Source organism: Sitodiplosis mosellana, unplaced genomic scaffold, assembly GCF_009176505.1.
Source record: "Sitodiplosis mosellana isolate CC-2019 unplaced genomic scaffold, AAFC_SMos_1.0 Smas_scaffold_6226, whole genome shotgun sequence".
Taxonomy (NCBI): Eukaryota; Metazoa; Arthropoda; class Insecta; order Diptera; family Cecidomyiidae; genus Sitodiplosis; species Sitodiplosis mosellana.
Window position 1 is genome coordinate 14,451,913 of NW_022601467.1, and position 25,514 is coordinate 14,477,426.

Sequence of the window (25,514 nt, forward strand, 5' to 3'; positions counted from 1 at the left end):
AATTAATGCATTCGAAAATTACACAATATCACTCAACCCACGGATGGCAGAATGATCCGTACAACAACAACAACTACAAAAAAGACCGTTGAATGGATCGACGGTACACAGTGGCTTCTAAACACACTCTGGCATTCAAACAACAACAAATCATAGATAACAATAACGATGGTACGACAGGCCGAACCGAGAGCACTAGGAAGGACAATTTCATACGTAATATCAGTCGGAAACATGTATCTAAAAACTGCAGCATAGCTTTATTACAATAAAATATGGTTTTTCTCTTGCTTCTTGGCGTGCGTACATGCGTGCGTGTATGTGTGTTTATGTCGCCCTCCCTCTTGCCGTTTGCACATTCACTTCAATTTGTGCTGCATTGCTAGTCGTTACACTCTCGTACATTTACTGAATTTTTGGCTTGATATTAAAATCATACCACGCCAGCAAACGGACAAATTGGGCTTCGGCTCGTAAAACCAGTTCAAAAAGGGAGAGCAGCAACAAGATACATACGGAGAGACCAAATCAAATAATTGAAAATCTAACACATTCGCAACCACACAAACAATATTACAAAAGCCTGCATCTCCTGCTCGCTCACTAGCTCGCTCGTTCGCTCGATTCGAAATCGCACAATAGTGTATATTGTTGCTATTTGTATTGTGAGCACTGGTGCGCTTTTTATTTGTGAGGACTAGGCCCGGGGTTTGTACGAGTATAACGGGCACACGAGCCCCTGTTGGCTTGTCGGTGCCTTTTTTACCGTTGTTGTTGTTGTAATACTGACTGCAATCAACCTTTACTTATAGTTTGCACACGTTGAACATGACGAGATCGTTCCGTTTCAGTTTAGCATTTTTGTCAATTTTTTCCCCTAGTTTTCTCTCAATTCTTCTTTTTATTTGGCTCACCGCTCTACCCTCATGAAATGCATTCACCCCAATGTGCATTCGATTGAGATAAATGAATGTATTTCCAGATAATTTTTATTTGATTCGCTTTATTCTCGATTCAAATTTTTCCTTCCCCATTTTTCCTGTGTTCTTGTCGCTTTGTTTTGCACAATTACCCTCTGCTCGACGCGCTAGCGCTCGCTCTCTCCCTGCACAAACTTGATGGCAACGGCAAAATTCGACTGCCTCAAATCATCTATTCAATGAAATAGATCGGTGCTCGAATGTAACCTAATCTTTTGAATGATTTTACTCCGTACACGGATTGAATAATGATCAATAGTGAAAATGCACAATGCACTTGTAAGGACAGAAAATAGATCCGTGTTTACTTGTCGTTTCCATTGTTCAGCACGCTTGCTCGCTCGCTGTCTGTGTATGCGTCATGGCGAGTTGTCTATTCAAGTTCAATTCATCAGACTCATCACAGAATTGCAAACGCAAAAAAAAGAAACGAAATAAGTTTAAAACGTGATCAGTCATATAGTGTGTATCAAATTCGAAAGCGAGCAAAAACGAACAAGAAAAAAACGAAACGGGCGGAACTTGACATGAGGGATCATATCAAATGTTGATTTTTTTTCCTTCTTCTTCATCGTCATTGACCCAGCATGTTCCGCAATTAATTACTCGTCATAAGCCTATAAATTTTGAAGTGCGTGGGCCCGATGCCGAGACAACTTTGTAAATAAAGAACTTTGCGCTAAAGACAATTCACCCTGAAATGACGACTTAAAATTGTGCGGCCATTGAACTATGTGGAGAGGACAATTTGAACAAATAAAAAATGACGATCTATTGCATGGTGTGGTGTAAAGAAACCGCTAGGAGTAACTACATAAATTGGACGCAAGGGAAATGCCACCATGAAAGTGATTTGTCAATGGCCCATTGTTTCACTCATTAACGGATTAAAATAACAGCTAAATGCAAAAGAACATGACGACACATTCACCAAGCGAAATACTATGAAACTGTTTTCTTTATTCCCTTCTTACAAAATTTTGCCAAAACAATTTTTCTTCTTCGAACTGTGTAACCCAACAATTCCCGCCACATTTTCACCGCAAACGAAAAAGGATCAAACAGATCAAATAAATTGTTACACATTCAATGTCTTTATACGGCAAACAGTTACAAAACAATCAACCAGACACACGGACCCAATCGCCTATTTTGAATGTGCCGTGCGGCGACGACGACGACGATGACGACGACGATGACGACGACTGAATATCTAATACCACGTGTAAAGCGAAACTCAAACAAAAAACAGACACTGCCGAAATCACACGAAAATTTATAGTTTCCGCTACTCGGCACACATTTTGCAATACCTGTATGTGTGTATCGCTAATCGATTCCAGTTTCGATTTCATTTTCTTATCCGCAACAAGGGCCTCTAAGATAAAGAAGAAAAAAATATGGTAAATTGAACATTATACACAGCAATTATATAAATTTCTAATTGATTTCGCAGCGAAATTCCAATAGCAGTATTTTTATTTCTTCCATTTCCCGGTTCGGTTTTATCGAAATGAATTTTGATTCTAAATTTAAAAAAAGTGAATGTTGATGACAATCATCGTTTTGGAGACATTTGTTTCTGAACTGGTTACTGTGTCACTGTTTGAAGTACAAGAATTAACGTCTATCACATTTTTGAAGTGTTTAATTGTTGTGCGTGTGTGTCACAGTTTGAATTGTTCAGTATGTGATCGGGACTTTATTTCATTTCAATTGCGTCGTTTGTGTTTTAATTCAAAGTCCTTTTGTGACTTGCTGCTGCGTGTGTGCGTTTTTCTTTGTTCCATTTTTTTCTCTCCAAAAATGCAATTTGTTGTTCGTTTTAATGGTGGACAGTACAGCGTCATAGTCAATCTATTGGCTAGTAAGTTTGTTTGTCAATTTCAAACGTTTCATATCATGCAATTGATGTGATATTTTCGACTATTTCGTGATTTTTCCATTTCGTTTCCGTTTTTTTCTGGAAATGGACATTCGGATGGCACATTTGTGCGTGTGGTATTGGTCTGTATTTCGCTTTGAGACACAGTAAAATTAGACGCTGCCAACCATCGATTGAAAACCTTTGTGATTCGGTCACAACAATTGCGTATTTGTTCATTACGGGAAATCGTTTGAAACGTTTCAATTTTCATTTTACTCATGCCTAACAAAAAAGCGTACACACTCTCTCTCTCTCTCTCTTTCTCTCTCTCTCTCTCTCTCTCTCTCTCCTTCTCTCTTGCTTTCTGTTGACAAACTCAATGTCAATGAACATGAAACATGTTTTTTTCTACGAAAAAAAAAACGCATACACATATGTACGCACTGTTAGATTTTATAATTAAAATCTATATGAACGCATAGGCATTTCATGTAATTCCAAAGTGCGGATTCTAATAAATCGCAGAATGAATCATTCCCGCCATTCTCACTGTATCTTTTTTTCTCTCTCTCTCTCCTCACACTCTCGAAATGCTAGAATATGAAAAAAAAAAACGGAATAAGCGACTCATTCGATAATAAATTAGCACAGTGTGCAGATGACTCAATCTTTCATTCTCGCTTAGTGATTCGTTTGCCGTTCTGTTTTGCGTTATCGTTTCGGTCTGGACAACCGAATGTCTTGCTGAAATTTAAGCCGTATTAATCAATCTACAAAATTACATAATTTTCAAACAAGAAAAAAATAATCAAAGTTCTGTGGATGTGGCTGATTTCAGTACCAATATTTTTCAGTAACTTTTTCTCCCCACTTCTTCTCGTCTGAGTCATGACAAGGAAAAAGATATGTTTATGGACTTTTGTTACGGGGGCATTCACCACAATAGCATAGAAATGTTATCATATGTGTGTTTGGAGGACAAAGTGTGGGTTTCTCTAGTCTTTCTATCTATCATCCACTTAATGCTAATCGTCATGACTCAATAGATGACACATTTCAATGCTTCGGTATAAAAAACCAATACGCCGAATTGGTGCTTTCAGCGAAATTTTATGAATCGTTGAAAATAGTTTCAATGCTGTCAACATGTGCGTCCCTTTGTCATTTCATATTTTCATACATTTATGCGATCGGATGCGCCGTTGTCGTCGTCGTCGCCGTCGTCGTCATGTACATGAATCGAGTTTTAACACTCCGTGTGATGTGATTTTATACTGTTTAATTACTCGAAATGTTCGATGTAAAGCTCGAAACTGAGACCCAGCAACGGCACACCGAAAACGTACCCGTAATGTAACCCATTCAAATAAAAATAATAATTTTATAACGCATTTCCATTGGCAAAAGAGTGTGTGTAATAAACATTTCGACGATTTTTTCCTTAAGACGTTACACATGTACGCGCGCGTGTACTCGATGAAACCAGGAGAGATGGAGAGTGATAGAGAGATAGAGAGAAACAGTTTTGGATGCATAAATTCATTTCGATGCGCCAACCGAATATTCGTAAAATCGAGCTGAGCGCACGAGTGTGTACACGATGTAATGTTTACGATTATGTATACTGAGCGTGTGTCGTTGTGTGCGTGTGCGCCGATGCTGTTATATTAGCATCGATGCGGCATTACGTGCATATATTTATATGTGCTAAAAAGTATAATTTTACTCTTATATGCTCATAATATGTAAATAAAAGACAATTTTATGTATTCAATTTGAGTTTGAGAAAGCGAAAACACTTTATTCAGAAATCAGGCACACAAAAACAACTAACAACCACTCATACTCGAGACAGACACACACTCATACACACATACAAACGCCGAAAGAGAGGAATATCGCTCGCTAATGCCGACCAGAGAACAATAATAATAATAATAATGATAATAATATAAAAAGAAACTCAAACCGAAAAATTAAGAAGAAGAAGTAGAATCGCTGGCATTTTCATAACCATATTCTCATATCGTATCGCGATACCTACATTTTAAACATTATATTATACTCGCGTTCACACATTATGTGCATAACGCAGATATATTCCGTTCGGTTGAGATGAGCTGCGCTGAATTTTCCTTATTTTTTCTTTCCTCTCTGTTATTATTTTCCCTTTTTTTTTCCTCGTTTCTTTTGCTCGCTCGCTCACTCTCTCTCTCTTTCTCTCACTCTCTCGTGTGAGCCTAAGAGTGTGTATATGAGTGTATGTTTTTTTTCTCCTCACGATGCGAGTTCTTTTGCCCGAGAATAATTCTGCCACCCAATTTTACATACTGGCGCACTGTGTTTCACGAAAGAATGAACTGATTCAAGCAAATACACACAGCAGCAACGGCAGCACCATCAACATCAACTACAAAATAATTGAATCTAAAAAGAAAGAGAATAATACGTTGAACGCCAAGTTAACATGTGACTGTGGCAGTGGAGAGAGCAAGAGAGACATAAACAAAATTTTAAATCATATTTCAACGGTAATTTAGCAGTTGTGTGCATTTAGTAGACCTTATCGTGTGGAAAGATAGCAGTGCACGGAACAGTAGTGGAAGCAATGCCTGTTCACCAACAACTCGCACATGAATCTCCTCCGAATGTGTGTACTTTGGATGTATAAATTAAAACAATTATAACTAATATGTTTAGAATTGGAATTGGAGAAAGACATAACTCTTGTACGTGGTACACTAACACACTCAAACGCAATCCATTGCATCATTCGGAGGATAACAACGATGTCTTGGGCTGTTGCCACTGATGGCAATGTTTTTGATGTTTCATAAAATTTTGGGTGAATTTAATCATGCTGTTCGGAATCAGCTACATGTTTTGTCTTCGCATTACTGCCTCTTCCTCTCTCTCTATCTCTTGCTCTCTCATCCATAATTGAATCGAGCATGCGAGTTTTCAGTGATAAATCCAGAAAATACAAATTGATAGACATATTCTCGTAGTTCAGTAAATTCCATAAAGCGTGCATTTCCACAATGAACCGACCATAAGTAGCAAAATATTAGACAGCAAATGAGTCGATTAATATTGATCATCTTAAAAGGCTATGCTGTGATATTTGCACAGCTCAACTGAATTAAGCGAACCGCATGAATTCGGAGAATGTGTACGGGAAATCAATAAAGCATCACATCAAAGCACTAAATCGCAATAATGCGGTTTATTATTAATAAATGCACAGTGCCTTTATCTAAAGTCATTTAACATTGACTAGGAAGCAGAAAGGGTTGTACATGATATTCATGTATGAAACGCTTCAGTTGCCGTTGTTGCTGCTGCTGCTGCTGCTGCTGCTGCTGCTGCTGATGTTTTTTTTTCCTTGTGAACGAATAAAATCACTGTGCGAACAAACGCAGATTATTTCATGTAGAAATTACGAGTCAGATGATTCATACTCGTACTATAAAATGTGTGGTACATAGAGAGAGAAATACCGTTTTTTTCGCTCACATCCTCTCCCATCCGTTCTCTTATTCTCCATATTTGTTTATCGTGATGAAGTTTAAATTAAAATTTTAATCTTTATCAGCAGCGCTTTCGATTTTCTTTATAAACTTTATCTTCTTATGGAACTTTCAATGAAAATGACGCCAAACCACAAGCACCACACCATAGGCAACTTATGAATATGCATGAAGCACCCATAACAAAACTAAACTAGTGCAGTGAATTTTATGAAAATTTAATTTCATGTAAATCCAACGCTCAAGCTGAACTATAAAAACTTTTTTTTTCTTCTTATTTGTGTGTGTGTGTGTGGTTCAAATTTCAATCTAAGCTCTTCTTCACATTGCGTCGGCAACCGCTTTTTTTGTTCTATTATTAGAATCAGATTTTTTTTCTCGGTCGCCTTCGTTTGTAATGCAAACATAAACACCATTGCCGAAATACAGTCGCGCAATTGTCTTGTTGATCATTTTGATAATCTATTGCGTTCATTCGTTTTTGAGCATCGTTATTGTTTGTCAAAATATTGATGAATTTTTGTTGTCGTTGCTGTTGCTATTATTATTTTTATTGTAAAAACAATGAAATCTAAAACGGTTGACGAAACCATGCGCAACAAAATGATATCAAAATGGAGTGAATACTGCAAAAGTGAAATCAAATTGGTGGCTTTAATGTTGATATACAACGAAGATTGACATATTATGGGTGAAGATGCGAAAGAGTGCAAACTTGACAATATTGCGGTCGACACATGAACATCCAATTGAACGAATCCTTGAGATGTGTTGAAAGGATTCGAGCAGGGAAAACATGCACTGGAGCTCAATTGCATCGGTATGTGAATACGCAGCAATGAATAAAACCGTCGTCGTCGTCGTCATCGTCGTCGTTGTCGACGATCAAAAGAAAATAAAAACATTCAAATGCATCGTTATAAAAATGTATAAATGAATGACGAAGAAAAAGAAGAAGAAGGAGGAAAAAAACACAGCTAGAACAACAAGTAAAATAAATAAACCTAAAGTTGGCGTAGCCATGTAGTAAAAATTATTTGGAAAAATAACAAAGTACAGTTGAATGCAACTCCATTTGAACAGTAGCAAAGCATCGAGCGAGCAGGAAAAAAAACATTGTCGAAATGACAGCAAAGACAGTAATGTTTATAGTGCATATACATTTAATTTTAAGTCCTGTATGCATACGAACAGCCACATTCACATGCAGCACCGACAACAGAGACAACAACAAATAATAAAAATAATAATAACAACAACAACACACGAACCGTCTACAAAACATGTTCGGTTGTTGTTCATCTTTTGTTTCTCATTTTCTGCTTCTTCTGAATACGTTCTCTTCTCTCGGCTGCATTTTATTTTGCTTCATTTTTCCAGTTTTCATTCGTACTGTATTTGAAATTTATTATTTAGAGTAGAAATCTTCTTTATTTCGTGAAGCTCGTCTTTGCCTCGTGGTGTCTAGCACTTCACTGGCTGTGTGGAAAATCTTCATCTCTCTAAAAAAAAACAACCGTCTGCCTAATAAAATTTAAATGGAAAATCCAACTGCATCGAAATGTAACTTAATATGTATTAACTGCTTCGATGCATCAATCCAATTTTGTGCTCTGAATCACTGTTCCGATACTACGAAATGACAACGAGTCTAAGCAAATGAAAATTTATTTTAAATGACATTTGAGAGATTCTATTCGATTGTTGGTTGGCTGAAATTCAGAAGGGAAACAATGTCTTTTAATTCGCTTCAAAGTGATGCAGCATTGAACTTGCTCCCATATTTTGTGCGTTTCTCTCTCTCTCTCTCTCTCTCTCTCTCTCTCTCTCTATCTATTAGTCTCTTATTACGTTTTCCTTGAAATCATCCAACTTGCAAAGCATCCCGATTTTTGTTCAGTAATCATCAACATTGATGCCGTTTTCTGTATGCGAACTCAGACAATTTTCTATTTGTCAATTGGTCCGCGTCAGAAACGGTTTTGCAATGCACCCAGGTCGGTCGGTCATGTGACGTTTCATTGAATTTGAATGAAATCGTTGAATTATACACATATACGCATGATTATCCCCATCACTTGAATATATTAATACGTACTCAACGCAACAACGTTGAGTTTGTGTATGTATATGAGGGAAACGAATATCCTGAAACTGTTGAGTGCGATTTGCATGTAAATTTTTTGGATGAAAATTTATCGTTAGATTTGATTTGTATCCGGTTTTAATGTCATTCAATAGGATATAATGATAATAATAATGATGATGACAACGAGAAATGTGGCTTAGATACAAAACCACTACATTTTTGATGTGAAAAAGATAGTTACCGAAAGAAAGAAAAAAACAATAAAACTACCAACACACATACATGCAAATGCAAACAAAGTCGAAATAAAATAGTGTATTTCCCGCATAATATCGTGCGCGCATTTTGACAAGACAAAAAATATAAATGGTAGAGGGCGAGAGAGCGAGAGAGCGTAAAAAAGCGAATAGTGGTTCCGATTTGAAAGCAAAACATACAAATACATCAAAATGTGCCATTATACCAAATTATATCCTGTTATAATATTCAGGCAGGCAAAATTGCCTGTGTGCTAGTATTGGTAGATAGTGGCTGCAATGATGATTATGATGATGGTGGTGGTGGTGGTGGTACGAAGAGAGTGTGAGATAGATAGAAAAGGAGAACACACATCCGATTCAAATTAAATATGTATAGTGATCTTCTCACTCACACACAAAAGCACATAAAACTGAAATTATATTAAGGGTGCTTATAATCAGTCAGGCAATAAACTTAATGTTTTCATATACCCCGATATGAATTCGTGCAGCGGTGTGTGTGTGTGTGTGTGTGCGTGCGCGCTTAGCGCATAGCAAACAACAAAACGAACTAGCGACAAACACAGCATAGACGAAAAAGATACACACACTCACATGACTTAATGCATTCAACCGTAGTTGTTATAGAAAAATCGTTGAAGAATTGTGTAGTATCCATTTATCAAGCGCGAACAGCAGCCACAACACTCGACTTCATGCATTCGAGCTTTGCCAAACACAAGAGGGTGAACGAAACAAACCCAGTTGATGCTAGCTTAGCCATACACGAACGCGCACACACACACACACACACACACACACCAATCCTGGTGATGATGATGACAACAACAACAAAAAAATAAATTCAACTACACAGAGAGAAAGAGACAAAACATTGCAACACGCATAGAATTGTGTATGCAACAGTGACAATTTTGTATTGTCGCGTATACCACCGATTTCGCAAAATCCACAAAACGATACTCAACATTGGTAACTCTCTCGAAATGCTTGGCATACAAATGCACTCATAAATTGAATGAAAATAAAATGAAGGAAAAAACGTTTTTTTATTTAACGAAAGACGCAAACCAATTAATAAGATTCACTTTTAAGGCGGCTCGCAACTTTTACTCTCAATAGTTTTTGTTGTGCGCACGCGCACATACGCATGAGTTGGCGGTTTAAAATGACATTACATTTTAAGAAAAAGTAGCCGCTCTCATTCATTTGATGTGTTGCCGCGAATAATTCACAGCGATTACAGCACCAAACATGAGAAATAGCCGCAAATAAGCATGTGTGCAAATGAGCGTGCATGACATGCCGTAAATAAAATTTTATGTGCAGAAAACAGAAAACGCACATAAATGTCCTGCATAAAGAATACGCGGTAGCTAGATGACCGTCATGGTCGGACACATTACTTTGGTGCCGTTGCGATGCACGGTACACACATGGCCAAACGTGTATAACTCACGATCGTTTGAAAATCATGTGCGTGCAAACGTATATCACCGACATCATGATGATGATGATGATGACGACGACGACGACGATGATGATTGTTCGGTGCATGTATGTTTTCGCTGATGCTCGGTTGAATGTTCGCCATCGTTGCGATTCAGTTTGGTTCGCAAAAAAGAAGCAACACAGCCGCAGCAACAACAAAAAGGAAACAAAACGAAACACCATGCGTCGCATGTGTGTGAGGCGAAAACATGTCTCTCTATTTGGTTGTTGCTTTGTTTGCTCTTCTTTAGATCATTCAATATGATGTTGTTACTGCCGCTATTTCCATTCACGACAAAAGAAAGACTTGATCTGTTGACGCTGTTGTTGCCGTTGCATCTTTCTATGTTTGGAATATTGTCGTCATCGTCGTGCACTGAGTTTCTTTGTCTGCCTCGTTTTGCATTTCATTTGACTTGGCCCTGCACATTTTTTTTCGTTCGTCTTATTCGTCTTTTTCTTCACTCTCTGTGTGTGTCAAATATCGTAATGCGGTGCAAATGTACATATGTACGTGCTCAAGATACAAAATCCAGTGAACATTTTGAAGTGCAGAGCGCTTCAACGCTAGAATTGCATTGTGTTTCATTCAATCCCTTTGTACACTTTTGTTTACGAATTGCCCGCTCAAGTATTGCCTCAATGCTGCCGTTCATTCGCTCGTTCATTCGTTCGTTCGTTCACTTTTTTTTTTGCTGTCTTTCGTTGCTCTCGCTCTATCGCCAGGCACTGACACACACAATTCATTTCATACATGCACTCGGGAACGGAATATACGTTACGATGTGGCCCACATGCCTTTTATATAGATATATATTATATTCGGACCGTTACTGCGTTCTTTGGAACGGATATATTTCGTTGTGCATGCACATATATGGTGGTGTGTGTGTGTGAGAATGAGGTTCATGGTGGGCTACTTCGTAGTATACTCTGAATTGCACACACACACACACAAACAAACAAACCAACAGTCGTGTGTTTCGAATCCAAGCCCAAGAGAAGTCGTCGTCGTCGTTGGCTCCTGTTCTATTGCACACACAACTCATATATGCGCTTCCTTTCCTCTCTTCGCACTCTCGCCCTTTCTCCCTCTCTCTAACTCCGGCTCCGCAAAGCCACACGATAATAACAAAAACAACAACAACAACAATAATAACATTGTACTAATAATTTTTCGCTTTATTGTACACATTGAAGAGCAAGCTATGTTTAGTCAAATGTAAGCCGTTGTCGAGTCAATATATATAGAGAGAGATATGTGTAGAGCAGAGTGGTGTACGCACTCGGTATGAAACAGAGCGCACGCGATACTAAGAAAATAAAAGGAAGACTATTTCATTGTGTTCGGTGCATTCGGTGCGAGAGCGAGTGCGCTTTTCAAAATTGATCTGACGGTTTTGCTTCTCCTTTTTTGTCATCTTTTAGTGTGATTGTTGGAGTGCGAGCTCACGGATATTTTGACTATTATCCAGCCGAAATATAAATACACATCGGGAGAAGAGAATTGAATTAAGAAAAAAAAAAGAAGAAGAAAATAAACAATATAAAGATCGTTTGGCACAAACATTTATCTGTGACCGATTATCGGAGTTAGTGAGCGCGGCGTAGTGTCGTAACTCTTTTTTCTACACAAATAATTTTTTCGTTCAGTTTTCTCGTGTGTTCACCCAAAGTGCTCGACAGCCAGTGTGTTCTGTGTGGATCATTTTGTTTTTTTGCTACTGATGTTGTTGTTGTTCATATTCCTTTCCGTTGTGTTTCATTTTCATTCTGAGTTCACAGTGAGTTGAGTGCGCGGCATCTATTAATATTGGATTTTTGATGCAAAAAACTTTATTTTTATTGTTCTCATCGTTTACTCGACGCGACTCACGATTCACATTTCATCGTCTATTTGCACTTACAATACACACATGTCGAACGTCGCTTTTTTTTCCCTTGTGTTTTGTTTTCCGTAAATATTTGAATAGTTCAAATATTAGTTAAACACCGACAACCAACGAGCGAGCGAGCGCGCAGAATAGAGAGACAATATTTTTTGTGTGTGTCATGCTTAAGCATATACAGTGCAGTTAATTTTATTTTTTCGCTCTGCTACTTCTGTGCTGTCAGTTAGAATTGGGAATTGTTTACACGTTTGCTAATTCATAAATGAAATTTTTATCGTTAGTTTTTGAATGAGATACGTTTTGGATACGAATGCGTTCTTGTCAATAATTGAGAATGGAAAAAGCGATTCAGAACAATTTGTTCAGAGACATAAATATCAAACAAACAAAAATAACGACAAAAAAAGAACCGTACTCTTCGAATTTGGTGTACGAGTCATAGTAAAATCTTACGCGTGTGCGACAAAACTCAAACTGTAACTCAGTTAATAGTGTTGCGTTCCATCGATCAAGGCCGTTGGACACCGAACCGGAGCAAAGTGTGATTATTATCGGAAGTGGAACTGTGGACATTGAATCATAAAATAAAATAAATAATTCACAACGACATTGCAGTAAATACTCTATACATGGTGTCCCAAAGTGCAGTTTATGTTCGAATTGACATATACACACAACCACACGATACAGAAGAAGAGAGTGTGACACCGCACATATGCCAAACGAAAGGCTTGATGCCTCCTGCAAAGCCAGTCAAAGCTTATGTCATTTTGATAAGAGCCATTACAAATCTGTGGCATTAAATAACTAATTCATATCGAAACAAGTGAAAAAATGCAAACAAATCAGAATCTATTTGGCAATGTGAACAAACATATGGTTATGATTCGATTATAAATGCGATTAATCCGTAGTAAGAGCGAACGCGCGCGTACGTTAAATTTGATTACGATACGGAATCGAAACGAATTGAATTGCATTGGTTCGAATTGTGAGTGTGTGTGCTGGCAGCAATAATAGTAACAACAACAACGTGATATTTCCGTAGCAAGAGCAAGATAGAGAGCTCATTCGGCATGAATGTTTTCAAATACCAATTATGAGTATCAGCCGCATTGAGATTTGGTTCCATTCCACTGATTTTATTGACTGAATGGTGAAGCGGTGCGCGCGTGTTCTCAGGCACATTATTGGAAATAGCGACCAACGAACGTACGAAAGAGAGATAGAGAGAGAGAAAGAGAGAGAGAGGGCGAGATTTGCATGTGTATGTAATCCGTTTTGGAAATATGTCGTTTAAAAGTGATAAACCCATATTAGATCAGCAACAGCAACAGCAGCACCATCATCATCACAACCACCAGCACCAACAACATTTAGCCATCGCTCCTCCACCATCGCATTCGTTTCGCCAACCGTACGCCGCCGATACAAAAACCATGGTGTACACCGCACCGATTATGCATATTGACAGTGATATTAGCAATTTGAATATTTTATCTAATAACAATAATAACGTAATTAATAAAGTTCCTGAACCGGTTCGCTCATATGAAACGATTAATAATAACAACAATATCATGGATTGTATGCAACAGCTTCAGCAATATCAGCAAGTACAGTTAATGAAACCGACTACTGAATCTGGGGTACGATTTAAATTCATGTTTTATTTTGTATTAGGCACCGTTTCTTTTTCTTCTTCGTTCTTTTCGATTTCTTCGACTCCATCGTTTATTGAATGCTATGACCATTTTGTTCGATGTCAATTGAGAATCGACACTTGAAATTTCAAAAAAAAATTCTGGTGTTTGCGTCGCATGACCAATTGTAGTTAAATACTAGTTTATCACTTATCGTTTCCTTCTTTTGAAATTTTGAAAAACCGTTTAAGCGTTTACAACTTATTCAAATTTATAATAGCGGCTGGAGTTTTTACTTTACCCGCCCCAAATATCCAAATATAATGCGGTCGTTTTCGTCATTAATGCTTCCATTAATCTATTATTCGATTTTGGAGCAAATATCAAAATTACATCAACACTTCGTTGACTCCACAGAAGAATATGAAGAGAAAGGAAAAAAAGCAGAAATCGATTTAATTAGCTCACAAACAAATGCGTCAAAGTTTGATTTCAATTTTTTAGTATTTTCCATAAAGTTTACTTCTCACGCACAATCTTTTCACATTTCGTTCGTTTTTTTTTCTATCTCTCGCTCGTTTAATTATCCATTCAAATCATAATAAAAGACAGAACAATTTTTATGCCTACACCAAATCGGTAATAACCGGTATTTGACACGAATAACCATTTATTTCATATTAACATATCTGTTGACGGTTCACACTGAGATCATAAATACTAAATATTCTCTCTTTGAAATGCAGAGATAGCCTAAAAAAGAGTCTGCGTGATGTCATAGGGCATGTGGATCAATTATAAATAATTATATTTTTTTTTTAAGTCTCTCTTTCAAGAATATATATCACATAAATATTTAAAAAAAAAATCGTCCATTTAACAATTACCATCTCGTTGATTAAATCAATTAAGTCTGTTGGATTGCATGCAGTAAAAGGATTGATGTTATAGCAAAAGAATTCTATCTCTATCTTCATCGCCTGAAATGAATGGCCAATTCCATGCCAAAGAAGAATTAAATTCGATAAATCAAATGAAATCGCCGAATTTGCCATTGATTTGCAGCCAAAATTGGGAATATGGTTAATGTGTTTGGCGGCGAAATTTCAACACACAATGTATTTTGATTAGCATCGAGTTTATGCTATTCCGCTTTATTCTCTCCACAATAATTATAAATCAGCATTAATGTGATTCATGGATATGGAACTCGATAGTGAATAGAGTCTCTTGTGCTTTCAGCACAGCAACGCAAAAGACAAAAGCCAGTGTGCTGAGACTTTTAATTGATTTACGCAATCGAAAAATGCTCTAATTTTATTTTTTCGTAATTTCAAGAATGTATTTCGATAAAACTAAGTACAATTTCATCAAAATTGAAAGCAAAACAGCGGAAAAAGGGACAAAGCACAGACGGAGATCAAGCGAGAGAGAGAGAGAGAGGGAGAGAGAGAGAAACAGAGAGAAAGAGCAATGTACAGTACGAAACGTACAAAGTCGTAATATGTATTTCGAAATTTTTTATTTATATCGCAATTTTATTTCATATCTCCTTAATATCGTCTATCTAAGTCGGACAGAGCTCAACCACAACGATTTAGAATTTATTTGTTCTTTTTCTCATATGATGTTGTTTTTTTTCTCATTTCGTTGCTTTTTTTCTACTTCGTATCTTCACTTTGCTTTTATTCTATCCTCAGCGCTCTTTTTCTCGATTTCGGCTCGTTGATTTCAATATTTGTTTGCTTTTATTGTATGTTTTTTTTTCGGCTCATAATTATCATTTTTGTTTCTCGAATGTTTTTGCTTACTTGAATTTTTATATATATATTTATATATTTTCGCTGTGTGTTGTTCTCTCGGCATTCATTTTTCGTCTATTTTGTTTTATTTAACAACATCATTGGGAGACGACGGCATTGGTACACATCGAATCAATAATTTGTTAATGTCTGTACTTTTATTTACGCGCTTGAGAAATTGTATGAAATAAAATATGCGTTTCGTATGTACGTTAAATTGGTTTATTTTGATAACCGCGACGAGCGCGTATCCATGCACCAACCATTTCTCTCACTTTCTCGCTCGCGCACTCCTTCTCTCGACATTTTTTTTTTCTGTCGGTTTCATTATTGTCGATTTTAATTTAAACGTTTGCACACGGAATATTTTTTTATTTCGTAAAATTCGGCAGTAACCAAAATTCATGACTTTTCCGTGAAAAATAGATCGTGACCAGAAAAAAGGGGGGGGGGGAAGAGTCGAATGTGAATTTATATTGAAACCTATAAAAAATGACCATGTTCTAAACTGAAAATCGCTTTTTACATTGTTTTGACTAGCGCACATATATCACATCGTATCGATGTTCAGGATGTGCGGGAAAGTCAAAGCATAATATTGATTTCATTGTCACTTTTGTTATTTGTGGCGTGGCTGGTTGAAACGCGAATATTTGAGGCGAAAAAAAAATCACAACCGCCCGTACATGCGATTTGTTTTCCTTTCTCCGCTGAAATATACAGCGATTAATCTTCAGAATAAACATTCAATGATGCTAATTTGGTCAATTGCCAAGCTAATAAAATTGACAACCAGGAACAGCACAAAGCCACACGTATGTACACGTGATTGGATTCTAAGAGAGAGTTAGAGAAAATAAGAATGTCGAAAGAATAATTGGCCGAGAAAATGGCAATTTTGTGTCAGTGAAAATGCTTTTAGCATTTTGGTGATGCGATAAGAATCATGAAGCCTTTTCCCACTTAATTTGACCCCAAATGAAATTGTGATGCGGTGCCATCATTTGCGTATCACAATTTTCAAATGAAAATTCAAAACAAAAAATACGCGAGCAAAAACAATGTGTTTTTTTTCAGTTTCCTCATTTAATGATCCGTTTTTTATTGGTTCGTTAGCAACAGAAGTTGGCAGCCAGCGAACTTTTATGATTGTTTTATTGAATTTCTATTGAAACAACAACAACAACAAAATAGAGAACGAAAAAAAATGCTTTCAAATCAATTTGATGGATTTGTCTTGTTTAGTTTTTATTACAATTCCATTTTTATTTACATTGTTCTGTCGTAGTTATTCGCTCATGTGTATGGATATGTGTGTGTTTTTTTCTCATCTCTCCCTCTCTCTCTCTCTCTCTCTCTGTCCCGTTTCTATTTGCTTAGCTCAAAAATGTAAACACCAAGATTTTTATTACGAGCTCTCAATTATTGTACCCACAAAACAAAACGATATAGCACTAACGGAGAGAAAAACAAAATATTTAACCAAAAACAAGATCTCGTTCAGAGTAAAGCTATAAAATGTATAATCAAGAAAATCCAATGAAACGCGATACATTCGAGTGAGAATGGAATAGAAAAAAAAAGAGCACCAAATTTACAGTTAAAGGTTGAAGAGACGAAAAAAACGCTAAAAAAATATAAATATAAATATAAAATAAACAAACGCGATTTACTTGCTGTTGGCGTGTGCACTTAGACCAGCCACGCAGTTAGTTCGAGTCCACAGACAAACACACATATATACAGCAGAAACAGCGACACCAGATACAACTGCAACAAAGCAGTACCACAGTCAAAATATTTCCTTCTCCTTCGCACACACTCCCTCAGCTCGTAGTTGTCTCGAATTTGGATCAAACAAATTTACATGCTCATAATTTGGAATGGCCAGCATGAACAAGAACGAACAAGACAAGGCATTTGTTCGAACAAATCTTATGCAATTACTCAAACAAAACTGCCGAATAATCTGTCAAGTTAAATGCACAGCAAATAACCGATATTCAAATCTACTTACGTCAAACTCATTTGAGGTTGTCCTTTATCTCGAATACGCAGTTTCATATATCTGGATAGCGTTACTAATTTTTTTTTCTCTCCATTTTTCGTTCGTTCGTTTTGTTGTACATTGAAATCGATTAACTGCGCCATGCATTCATATGATTACATTTTAATACCTAAACTCCAATATGATGTCGATTTAAATGCGATTCCAATGCAACAGAACAGCGCTTGTAACTGGATTAGATACACAGCACATGCATTCAGATAATCACTTTCGATGTAGATCTGCGTACAAGCAAATCCATTACTAGTAATTTGTTCGCAAATAGTTCTCATTTGGTGTTGCACCAGTTTTTTTTCGCTTTCTGTCTCTCTCCTCTCCGTCTCTTTTCTCTCTTCTATTGCATTCAATCGTATCTCCTTTTTCTATTTTCGACTCCCGCACTCTTTATTTCGATTTTTTTCTTTGCCTAGTTCTCGAATGCAAACACGAGAGAGAAAAAAATATCGCCACGAGAAAGGAGACAGACGTCCAACAACAACAACAACAACAGCAGCAGCAGCAACAGCAACAAAATCAAACTCGCACAAAGGGAATGAAAAATATCCCAAAGAACAGTTCAATCACATTGCCACAATCTATTTTTATTGAAATTGTTCTTGTATGATTGTCTTGCTTGCAATTCACGCAATCATTTTGCTGCAGAAAACGGAGAAAGAGAATGAGACAGAGATGTTGAATGAGAGAGTGAGGATAAAAGCACTGAATTCCGAATGGTTGCAGTGTTTTTCGAAAACCATAATTTCCATTTGGCTACGGCCGAATATTAAATTTCGACTAATTTTTGGTTGAAAATGTATTTCAGCTCAATTTACCATTGTTTTTCGATTCAATTCAATTTTCCATGTAATAAACTTTGCGGCCAGTTTCAGCGGAAGCGCACTGGCTAACGACAATTTATGCAGCTATGCAGACAAAATGAGTGTGACATCAGCAAATTTACAATTGAATATGGGTAAACTGCAATTGTGATGCAAAGATGTAAAAAGTACAGGCTTCGCATCGTAATCTATTTGCAGTATACACTCCATTATCCAAGCGAATTCACAAGAAATTGCATTTGTTTTTGGTTGGTTGCATGTATCGAGCATATTTGAGTAGTTTGGAGCGAAAATGTAATACAGAAAAGTTGCGCGGAAAAATGTCAAATGAAAGGGATAGCTATATAGTTTACTATACAGTTTACTATATAGCTATCCCTTTTCCGCTCATTCATCATCGATATTTTTCCGCTCAACTTTTCTGTATTACATTTTCGCTCTAAACCATTCATTTAATTCGGGAGAAGTGTGTCAATTTTCTTCTAGAATCGAAAATGATGGCACATATCGCAGCCCTTCTGTTCTGAATTGTGTAAAATTGGCTATTAAACACTTGAACAAGAAAATCTCTGTTCAGAGCGAAAAGATGAATTGTATCGTAGCCAAAATACAATCATTCACCCTATATTGTAATCAACATGAAATTATTGGTAGAATATGTTAAAGTTTTCAAATGGTTGAAAAGAATAAATTGATAACATTTACTGAAGTGTTGAGCAAAAGAGCGTCGAAAAATTGCGGAAAAATGGAAGCGATGGAAAGAGAGAGACAGAGAGAGAGAGGAAGAAAGTTGGAGTGTGAGTGAAGCGGGATTGCCGGCAATCGAGTGGGAGAGAAAATGGAGCACATTATATGTGTGTGTGATGATGACGATGGGAAAAGAGTCAAATCGACACAAAACATATAGCCCAAGCATATAATGGCCCTCACATACAACCGATATAATTTCCGTTTGCACTTTCTTTGTTGCTTTATTTCATCTCATTTATTCTCCTAATGCGTTGTAATTTAATAAAAGCAAAAAGTTAATAGTTTTACCAATGTTTTTGCTTCGCCACATTGCAAATGAAAAATTTTTGCCCGTTTTCTTCCGTCAATGTATGTGTGTGTGTGTGTGTGTGTATGTGCCATGCAGCGCGCGTTCTCCTAGCAGAAATCATACGTAGATATACATATGTGTATTTTTGTCGATATTTTTTTTTCGGGTCATATACTTGAAATGATTAGACATTAGTGTGTGTATAGAACGCGCAAAAATACCCAAAGATAGAAAAAGAGAGAGGGAGAGTGGTAGAGAGTGAGAAACTTGAAATCGACGAGCAGATAATGCTTGGTATATATCATCGGACTCATAAAAACCAAATAAGATGAAAATACGACGACAACGACTTTACGCTAAACATTTAACTTCAGATGCTTTTGGTAATTCGTAAGTCGTAACTTATGTAATGGATAAATGGCGACTAATATACACAGGATGATAGATAAATGATGCGTATGTGCGCGCGGCGCGCTCTCTCTCTCTCTCGCGCCCAGACAGCCACATATAGAGAGGAGCATTGTTGTGTGCAGAAGCGTACACACAAAAGATGAATCCAAAAAGATAAACAGCATCAAATTAGCAAATTTCAAATCGACAAAACACAAGTCACCCTAAATGAATTTAATCGAACCAACCAAGCCAGAACACAGCATTCACACACACACACACACACACACACTCCAGTGCATATATACGTAATATGAAAAAGGCAATATTCAAAATAGCAAACCATTTTATGAACCGACTCTTTCATTACGATGAATAACGTTTTGTTTATTCGTAATTTTGCTTCCAATGAGGACACCAAATAATCTAATAGAATTCGCTGGTGATGTGATCTTGGTTCGTTCGTTCGTTCATTGTGTCGATGCATTTATTTGTGTGCGTGGGCGTGTGCAATGAAAACCGAAATGGTAGCATATTTTGTGGCTCATTAGACCCTTGTGCAGGCAGACTGCACCAAATGAAATGCTTGTTCATTTTCGGAATTCACAAGTTTTTGACTAAATTATTCACGACAGAGGAGAGCATACACAGACACAACACACGTATACACAGCAAGACCAAAATTGCGCATATTTTTCAGTTGACTATCTCTTGGAAAAAGGCGAATCTTTTTTATGTCACCATCTCTCAATCTAGTCAATAATTTAAATGATTATAAATATGTGTTCCCCTTTTGTGTTTGTATCGAGATAGAGGTCGGTGCTCTGGGAGCTTCAATTCGGTCGTTGCTATTTTGCTCGAGTCGATGCTTCGATCGATTTCGAGTGTTGTCTACATCGACGGTTGTAACGGGGAGAGAAAAAAAAGTGGTAAAAATGGTGCAAGTAGAAATAAAACGGCTTCCAAACCGAAAGCCAACGAATGAAAAGGTACACACTGAAAATACTGACTGCTCTCTTTTCCGGCGATAGAGTAGCAAAAAAAATGTACTACGAAAAATGAAATATCACTAGAACATGATATGCTACTTAGGCTCAATTCCATGCCAGAATAGATACTGTTCTGACGATTTTCCACTTTTTTCTTCTCTTTTTCCAAGCTACGGTTGCTCTAGTAGTTTCCCTTCGGCCTGATAACCGATGATATATGTACATGCTTTCGATCAAATCTCTCGTTTTGGTTGCTCTTTTTCTTGACGAATATCATCATCATCATCATCATCGAGGAAACGCTTCCTCATATTTTATTCCTCCATTTTAATTATGTGAATGAGTGTATTGAATGATATATGAATTCTATTTATGAATATTGTAAAGTGTTTTCAAAATTCAAAAGTACTTGATTCAAAAGCAACGAAAAAGGAAACGAAGGACTTTTTGAAAATAATATTCTTTTGAGAAATTGTAGGTTTCTATTCAATAAAACTACCGAATTTAAGATGATTGGTCTATTAGTCTATTGGTTCTTTTGTGGGCACACGAGTGGCGTGTATATCATTAATGGTGTTGTTCCAATATGTTGACAGCAACCAAAAGCCAAGAGAAAAAAAAACAAGAACGACACATTGAAAATGCATTTGAAAATAGCTTTAAATTTAGAATTATTTAATGAGTTATATATTGACGTACGCCATGGTGTACAGAAGTGCGATGCCTTGAATCGTGCCATCACCGACTATACCAGCTATAAATAATAAATATTATTTTAATATTTATTTAGTTTGTAGCTTATCACGGTGATTGTTTGTTTTCTCTTTTCGTCAATTCTGATTGAATTTGATGAGTTGGTTTGCCGCGCATTCTCTCAAAATTGAACACAATAAATAGACACGGATCGAATATTCGGTCGAGTGTATTTTCGATATCGCTCGTCTAAATAAAAAAAAAAATACATATTCGAAAAAATATTTAAGTTGTTTGAGAACAGTGGGACGACGGTACACAAAACTAAATATGTAAGCGTTAAAATCCATTTTATCAACAACAATATATATACATCTATAGCTTGATAAAATTTTAATCCACACTGATTTACTGGATTTCCTTGTTTCCATTGTTTAAATATTTTATTGATGCGCTTACCAATAGCGTGGCCATTGTGAAATAGACTTGTCAGTGAAGAAAAAGCTTCAATAACAATATAGTACCCGGTTTGCTAGCATATAAAAATGATATGTTATTTATGATGGTCTTTGTCTCTCTCTCACCATTGGCCCCTCCACTCGTATTCCATTTCTGCTGAAGCTCAAACTTTGTGGCGATACATTAAAATTAAATGTGTGTATCGCAATGAATGCCATGACAGAAAAAAAAACCAAGAGGAACGAACGACAGAAGAAAACAGCGCACTCAAGAATGTTGAAGGATAAAGTGGGGCGAAGAGGGAAAAGAAAGTAGAAAAAGGATCCGAAAGGATCGAACGCAGATAAAACCGTTAAATAAATAAATAAATAGAAAAATTGTTGGAAGGCGATGAAAAAAAAAATGCATACGAATCAAAGATGAGGAAAAAAAATAAATAAATATTAACTACCGGATATGGTTTTCTCTTCTTTGAACTAGGGTTTAACGAGTTTTCCTCCATGTACTTGGTTTTGCATGACATTCTTCGTGCTATATTTTTTCTTCGGGGTTTACGAACGACCAATAATGCCGCTTTAACATTTTTTTTTTCACTTTGCTGACATAATCACACGATCCGGCAGAGACATTTTCTCGGAAGATTGTTCGATATTTTATTTCTTTATATTCGTCGTTTTGTTTTTTTTTTTAGCTTTCCATTTATATATATGCATATTTTTAAAGCTACTTTATATGCGCTCAGCGTAGTGAGCTCTTCCATAAAACAGTATGATTGTGTGCTGCGGCAGCAGCACATACACATTTTTCATCGGATATACATTATTATTGGAAAGGGGGAGAGAGAGAGAGAGAAAGAGACGATGGGGAAAAAAATGAAGAATATTTTACGATGACTGCATTTCTAACAGCGGTCGAAAAACCATTTCATTATGCATAAACTAGGAGCCAGCAAGTGTCCGCAAGGATTACTTATGATCATCAAATTAGTATATTTCGTAAATTTTGTAAACTATGCAAAAGCAGCATTATATTTGCTCCTCTTCGTGCACACAATACGTATATATATATATGTATATATATGTATATACGTATATTTACGTGTATGCCAAACACCACTCTCAACATATATCGTACTTTAGCCGTAATGATAATACTTTGTTATTGATATTATATGTGAAATAATATAAAAATTTAACTGATTTCCCATTTTTTGTTTTCTTTTTTCCGTAATTTTTTCAATTTCAGTATGGCTCAGACGAATTCCCACATGACAGTCCTGTAGGTAGCACGAGATATGCGTCACCAAAAGCCGGTGGCGCATTGTATCAACCAGAACCGTACTTTGATTCCACTAGCGGCACATGGTATTCATCTCCATCAAGCGCATACGCGCCACAATCATCAGCTTCGACGTATCATCACATCTCACCTCACTTAGGACCGCCCCATGGACATGATCACTACTCATTATCACCAGGCGTTACACACGATGGCCACATACAGGTACGATATCCAACTAATCATTCGCTATTCATTGCAATTTCATGCGAACGATCTGATCATTTGATTCGATTTTCGTTTTTTGTATGTACGAATATTTTTGGATATTATTAACCGTTATTTATTTTTGTGTTTATTAAAAATTGCAGCAAACCCTACCGCCGATGAGTACGTTTCGTGGCACGGGTGTTTCAGCCCAAGCAGGCGCACCACATTCACCTGTAATGTACAATCAACAACTAGCGGCGCATCATCCACATTCGCAACATAGTCCGGCTATTCAAAATGATACAATTGTTGGCAAAGCAATGCAAACCATGTTCACATCAACGGAAATGTTTACGCCGACAGTAAGTGTGACTTTTATGATCTGCGGAGATCTCAATCCAATTAACCACCGAAATTTTTTTTTGTTCTTGTTGCATTTCGAATCAGGGGACAGACCAAATAATGGCACCATCACCTACACGAACACCTGTCACAGCACATCCATCAACACCTGTAAATTCACCACCGCCGATTACTTCACAAACCCAACCACCAACCGCTCCTCCAACGCAACAACAATCATCTACAACGTGGCAACAATTGACGGTAATTTCAAATTTCAATCATCATTTCTTCCTTTTCTGTTCTGGTATATCGCCCATTTTACGCTCGATATCCACTGGAAAATCGACCATGGCGCTGGTCTTTTGATGCGCTTATCGATTGCTATGATTGAATTAACTGAATGAAAACGAATCAAAAGGAAAAAAAATATTGAAAATTGCATTGTTTTTTTCTTTGTTTCAGTCCCCGCATCGCCTAGAGAATGGTTTACAGAATGGCAGCTATCCATCCGAATTGGTTCCACGAGAACTGCACATGGTGAGTGCAAAACATGTTAAAATTGATCGCTTTTCTAGGAAGATGCAAATGAATTTTTCACGCATACGCACAAAAACCAAAAACCAATTTTTGCTTCACGGCTGATTGATTCATTTCTGGGCTCTGTTTTATACATATAATGTGTATTTTCTCTCGCTCTTAATTCTACTAAATGTTGTGTCGAAACGCTATACTCACTGTGTGTTTGACTATTTTGCTGTTTTGTGATGCCTCCAGTTATCAATTTCATTTTGTTTCAATTTTCATCATCGGTTTGTTTTTATTGCGTTGTTAGATCATTCATTGTTGGTGTTGAATATTCTCCCGGTTCAATAGGCATTGTTTCATCTTGTTTCGTTGTGTTAATTCCTTTTACTTTTCGACTTGTACAATAACTTGTTTTATGCATGCTTTTTGCATTTTCTTTTTCTTTTTTTTATCGTTTTGGTGATGTTTAGCCTAATCTACCCGATTCACAGCCTGTAGATGATGCTATTGTTTTTCTAAGCAGTACAACCGTAAGTAACGCCGTACGCTACACATATCAATAAATGTCTCCTGTGTTCTTTTACTTTCTGTCCTACTTCTTGTTGTTGTTTGGTTTCCTTCATAGAACGCATTGATTTCGTTGATTTCAGTTGAATAACTTCTGTTTGTTTTTACTAACCTCCTCATCTCTATCAATTCTATGATCGAAATCTACAAGATAAACGCTACTTATCTTACCTAAGGATTGACTAATAGTCAATGGCTATTGGCAGTTTTTCTTTCCCATGGTCAACTTGCATTAATTTCGATTCTTTTGTTTTTGTTTTATTGCAGCAACAAACGAAACTGGAAGAGAGTGAATTAGATGATGCCATCTCTGTATTTCGTAATCACTGTGAACCTCATCCGCTCGGCATGCCACCGAACATGGACGGGTCATACGTTGGACCGTCGCCACTTGTCAACTCAATCGGTCAACCACCTCAAGAAAACAATCCAACGAATGAACCACCAACAACTATTAAGCTAGAACGTGTGCCAGCTAACTCAAGTAAGTGCATCCTACATGGAATTTAAAATTCGAGAACTTTTTCGTCATTCAAAAAGGGAAAACTGTTTACAGAAATGCGTGAGTCACAAACTAAT

General features: G+C 36.8%; 1 protein-coding gene across 22 annotated transcripts in view; it reads left to right on the forward strand.

Annotated features, from left to right (window-relative positions):
* LOC129578295 (protein daughterless) overlaps positions 1-25,514 on the forward strand; it is a 71,438-nt gene that overhangs the window by 42,709 nt on the left and 3,215 nt on the right. For 7 of the 22 annotated variants that reach the window (XM_055466622.1, XM_055466621.1, XM_055466620.1 and 4 more), the window contains exons 3-8: positions 23,256-23,513; positions 23,660-23,860; positions 23,946-24,104; positions 24,306-24,380; positions 24,839-24,898; positions 25,203-25,419. In XM_055466622.1, coding sequence (XP_055322597.1) covers positions 23,256-23,513; positions 23,660-23,860; positions 23,946-24,104; positions 24,306-24,380; positions 24,839-24,898; positions 25,203-25,419 — 970 coding nt within the window. Of the gene's footprint in view, positions 1-11,436; positions 13,759-23,255; positions 23,514-23,659; positions 23,861-23,945; positions 24,105-24,305; positions 24,381-24,838; positions 24,899-25,202; positions 25,420-25,514 lie in introns of those variants that run through there. The other 15 variants (XM_055466605.1, XM_055466608.1, XM_055466613.1 and 12 more) reach the window with 5 other exon arrangements.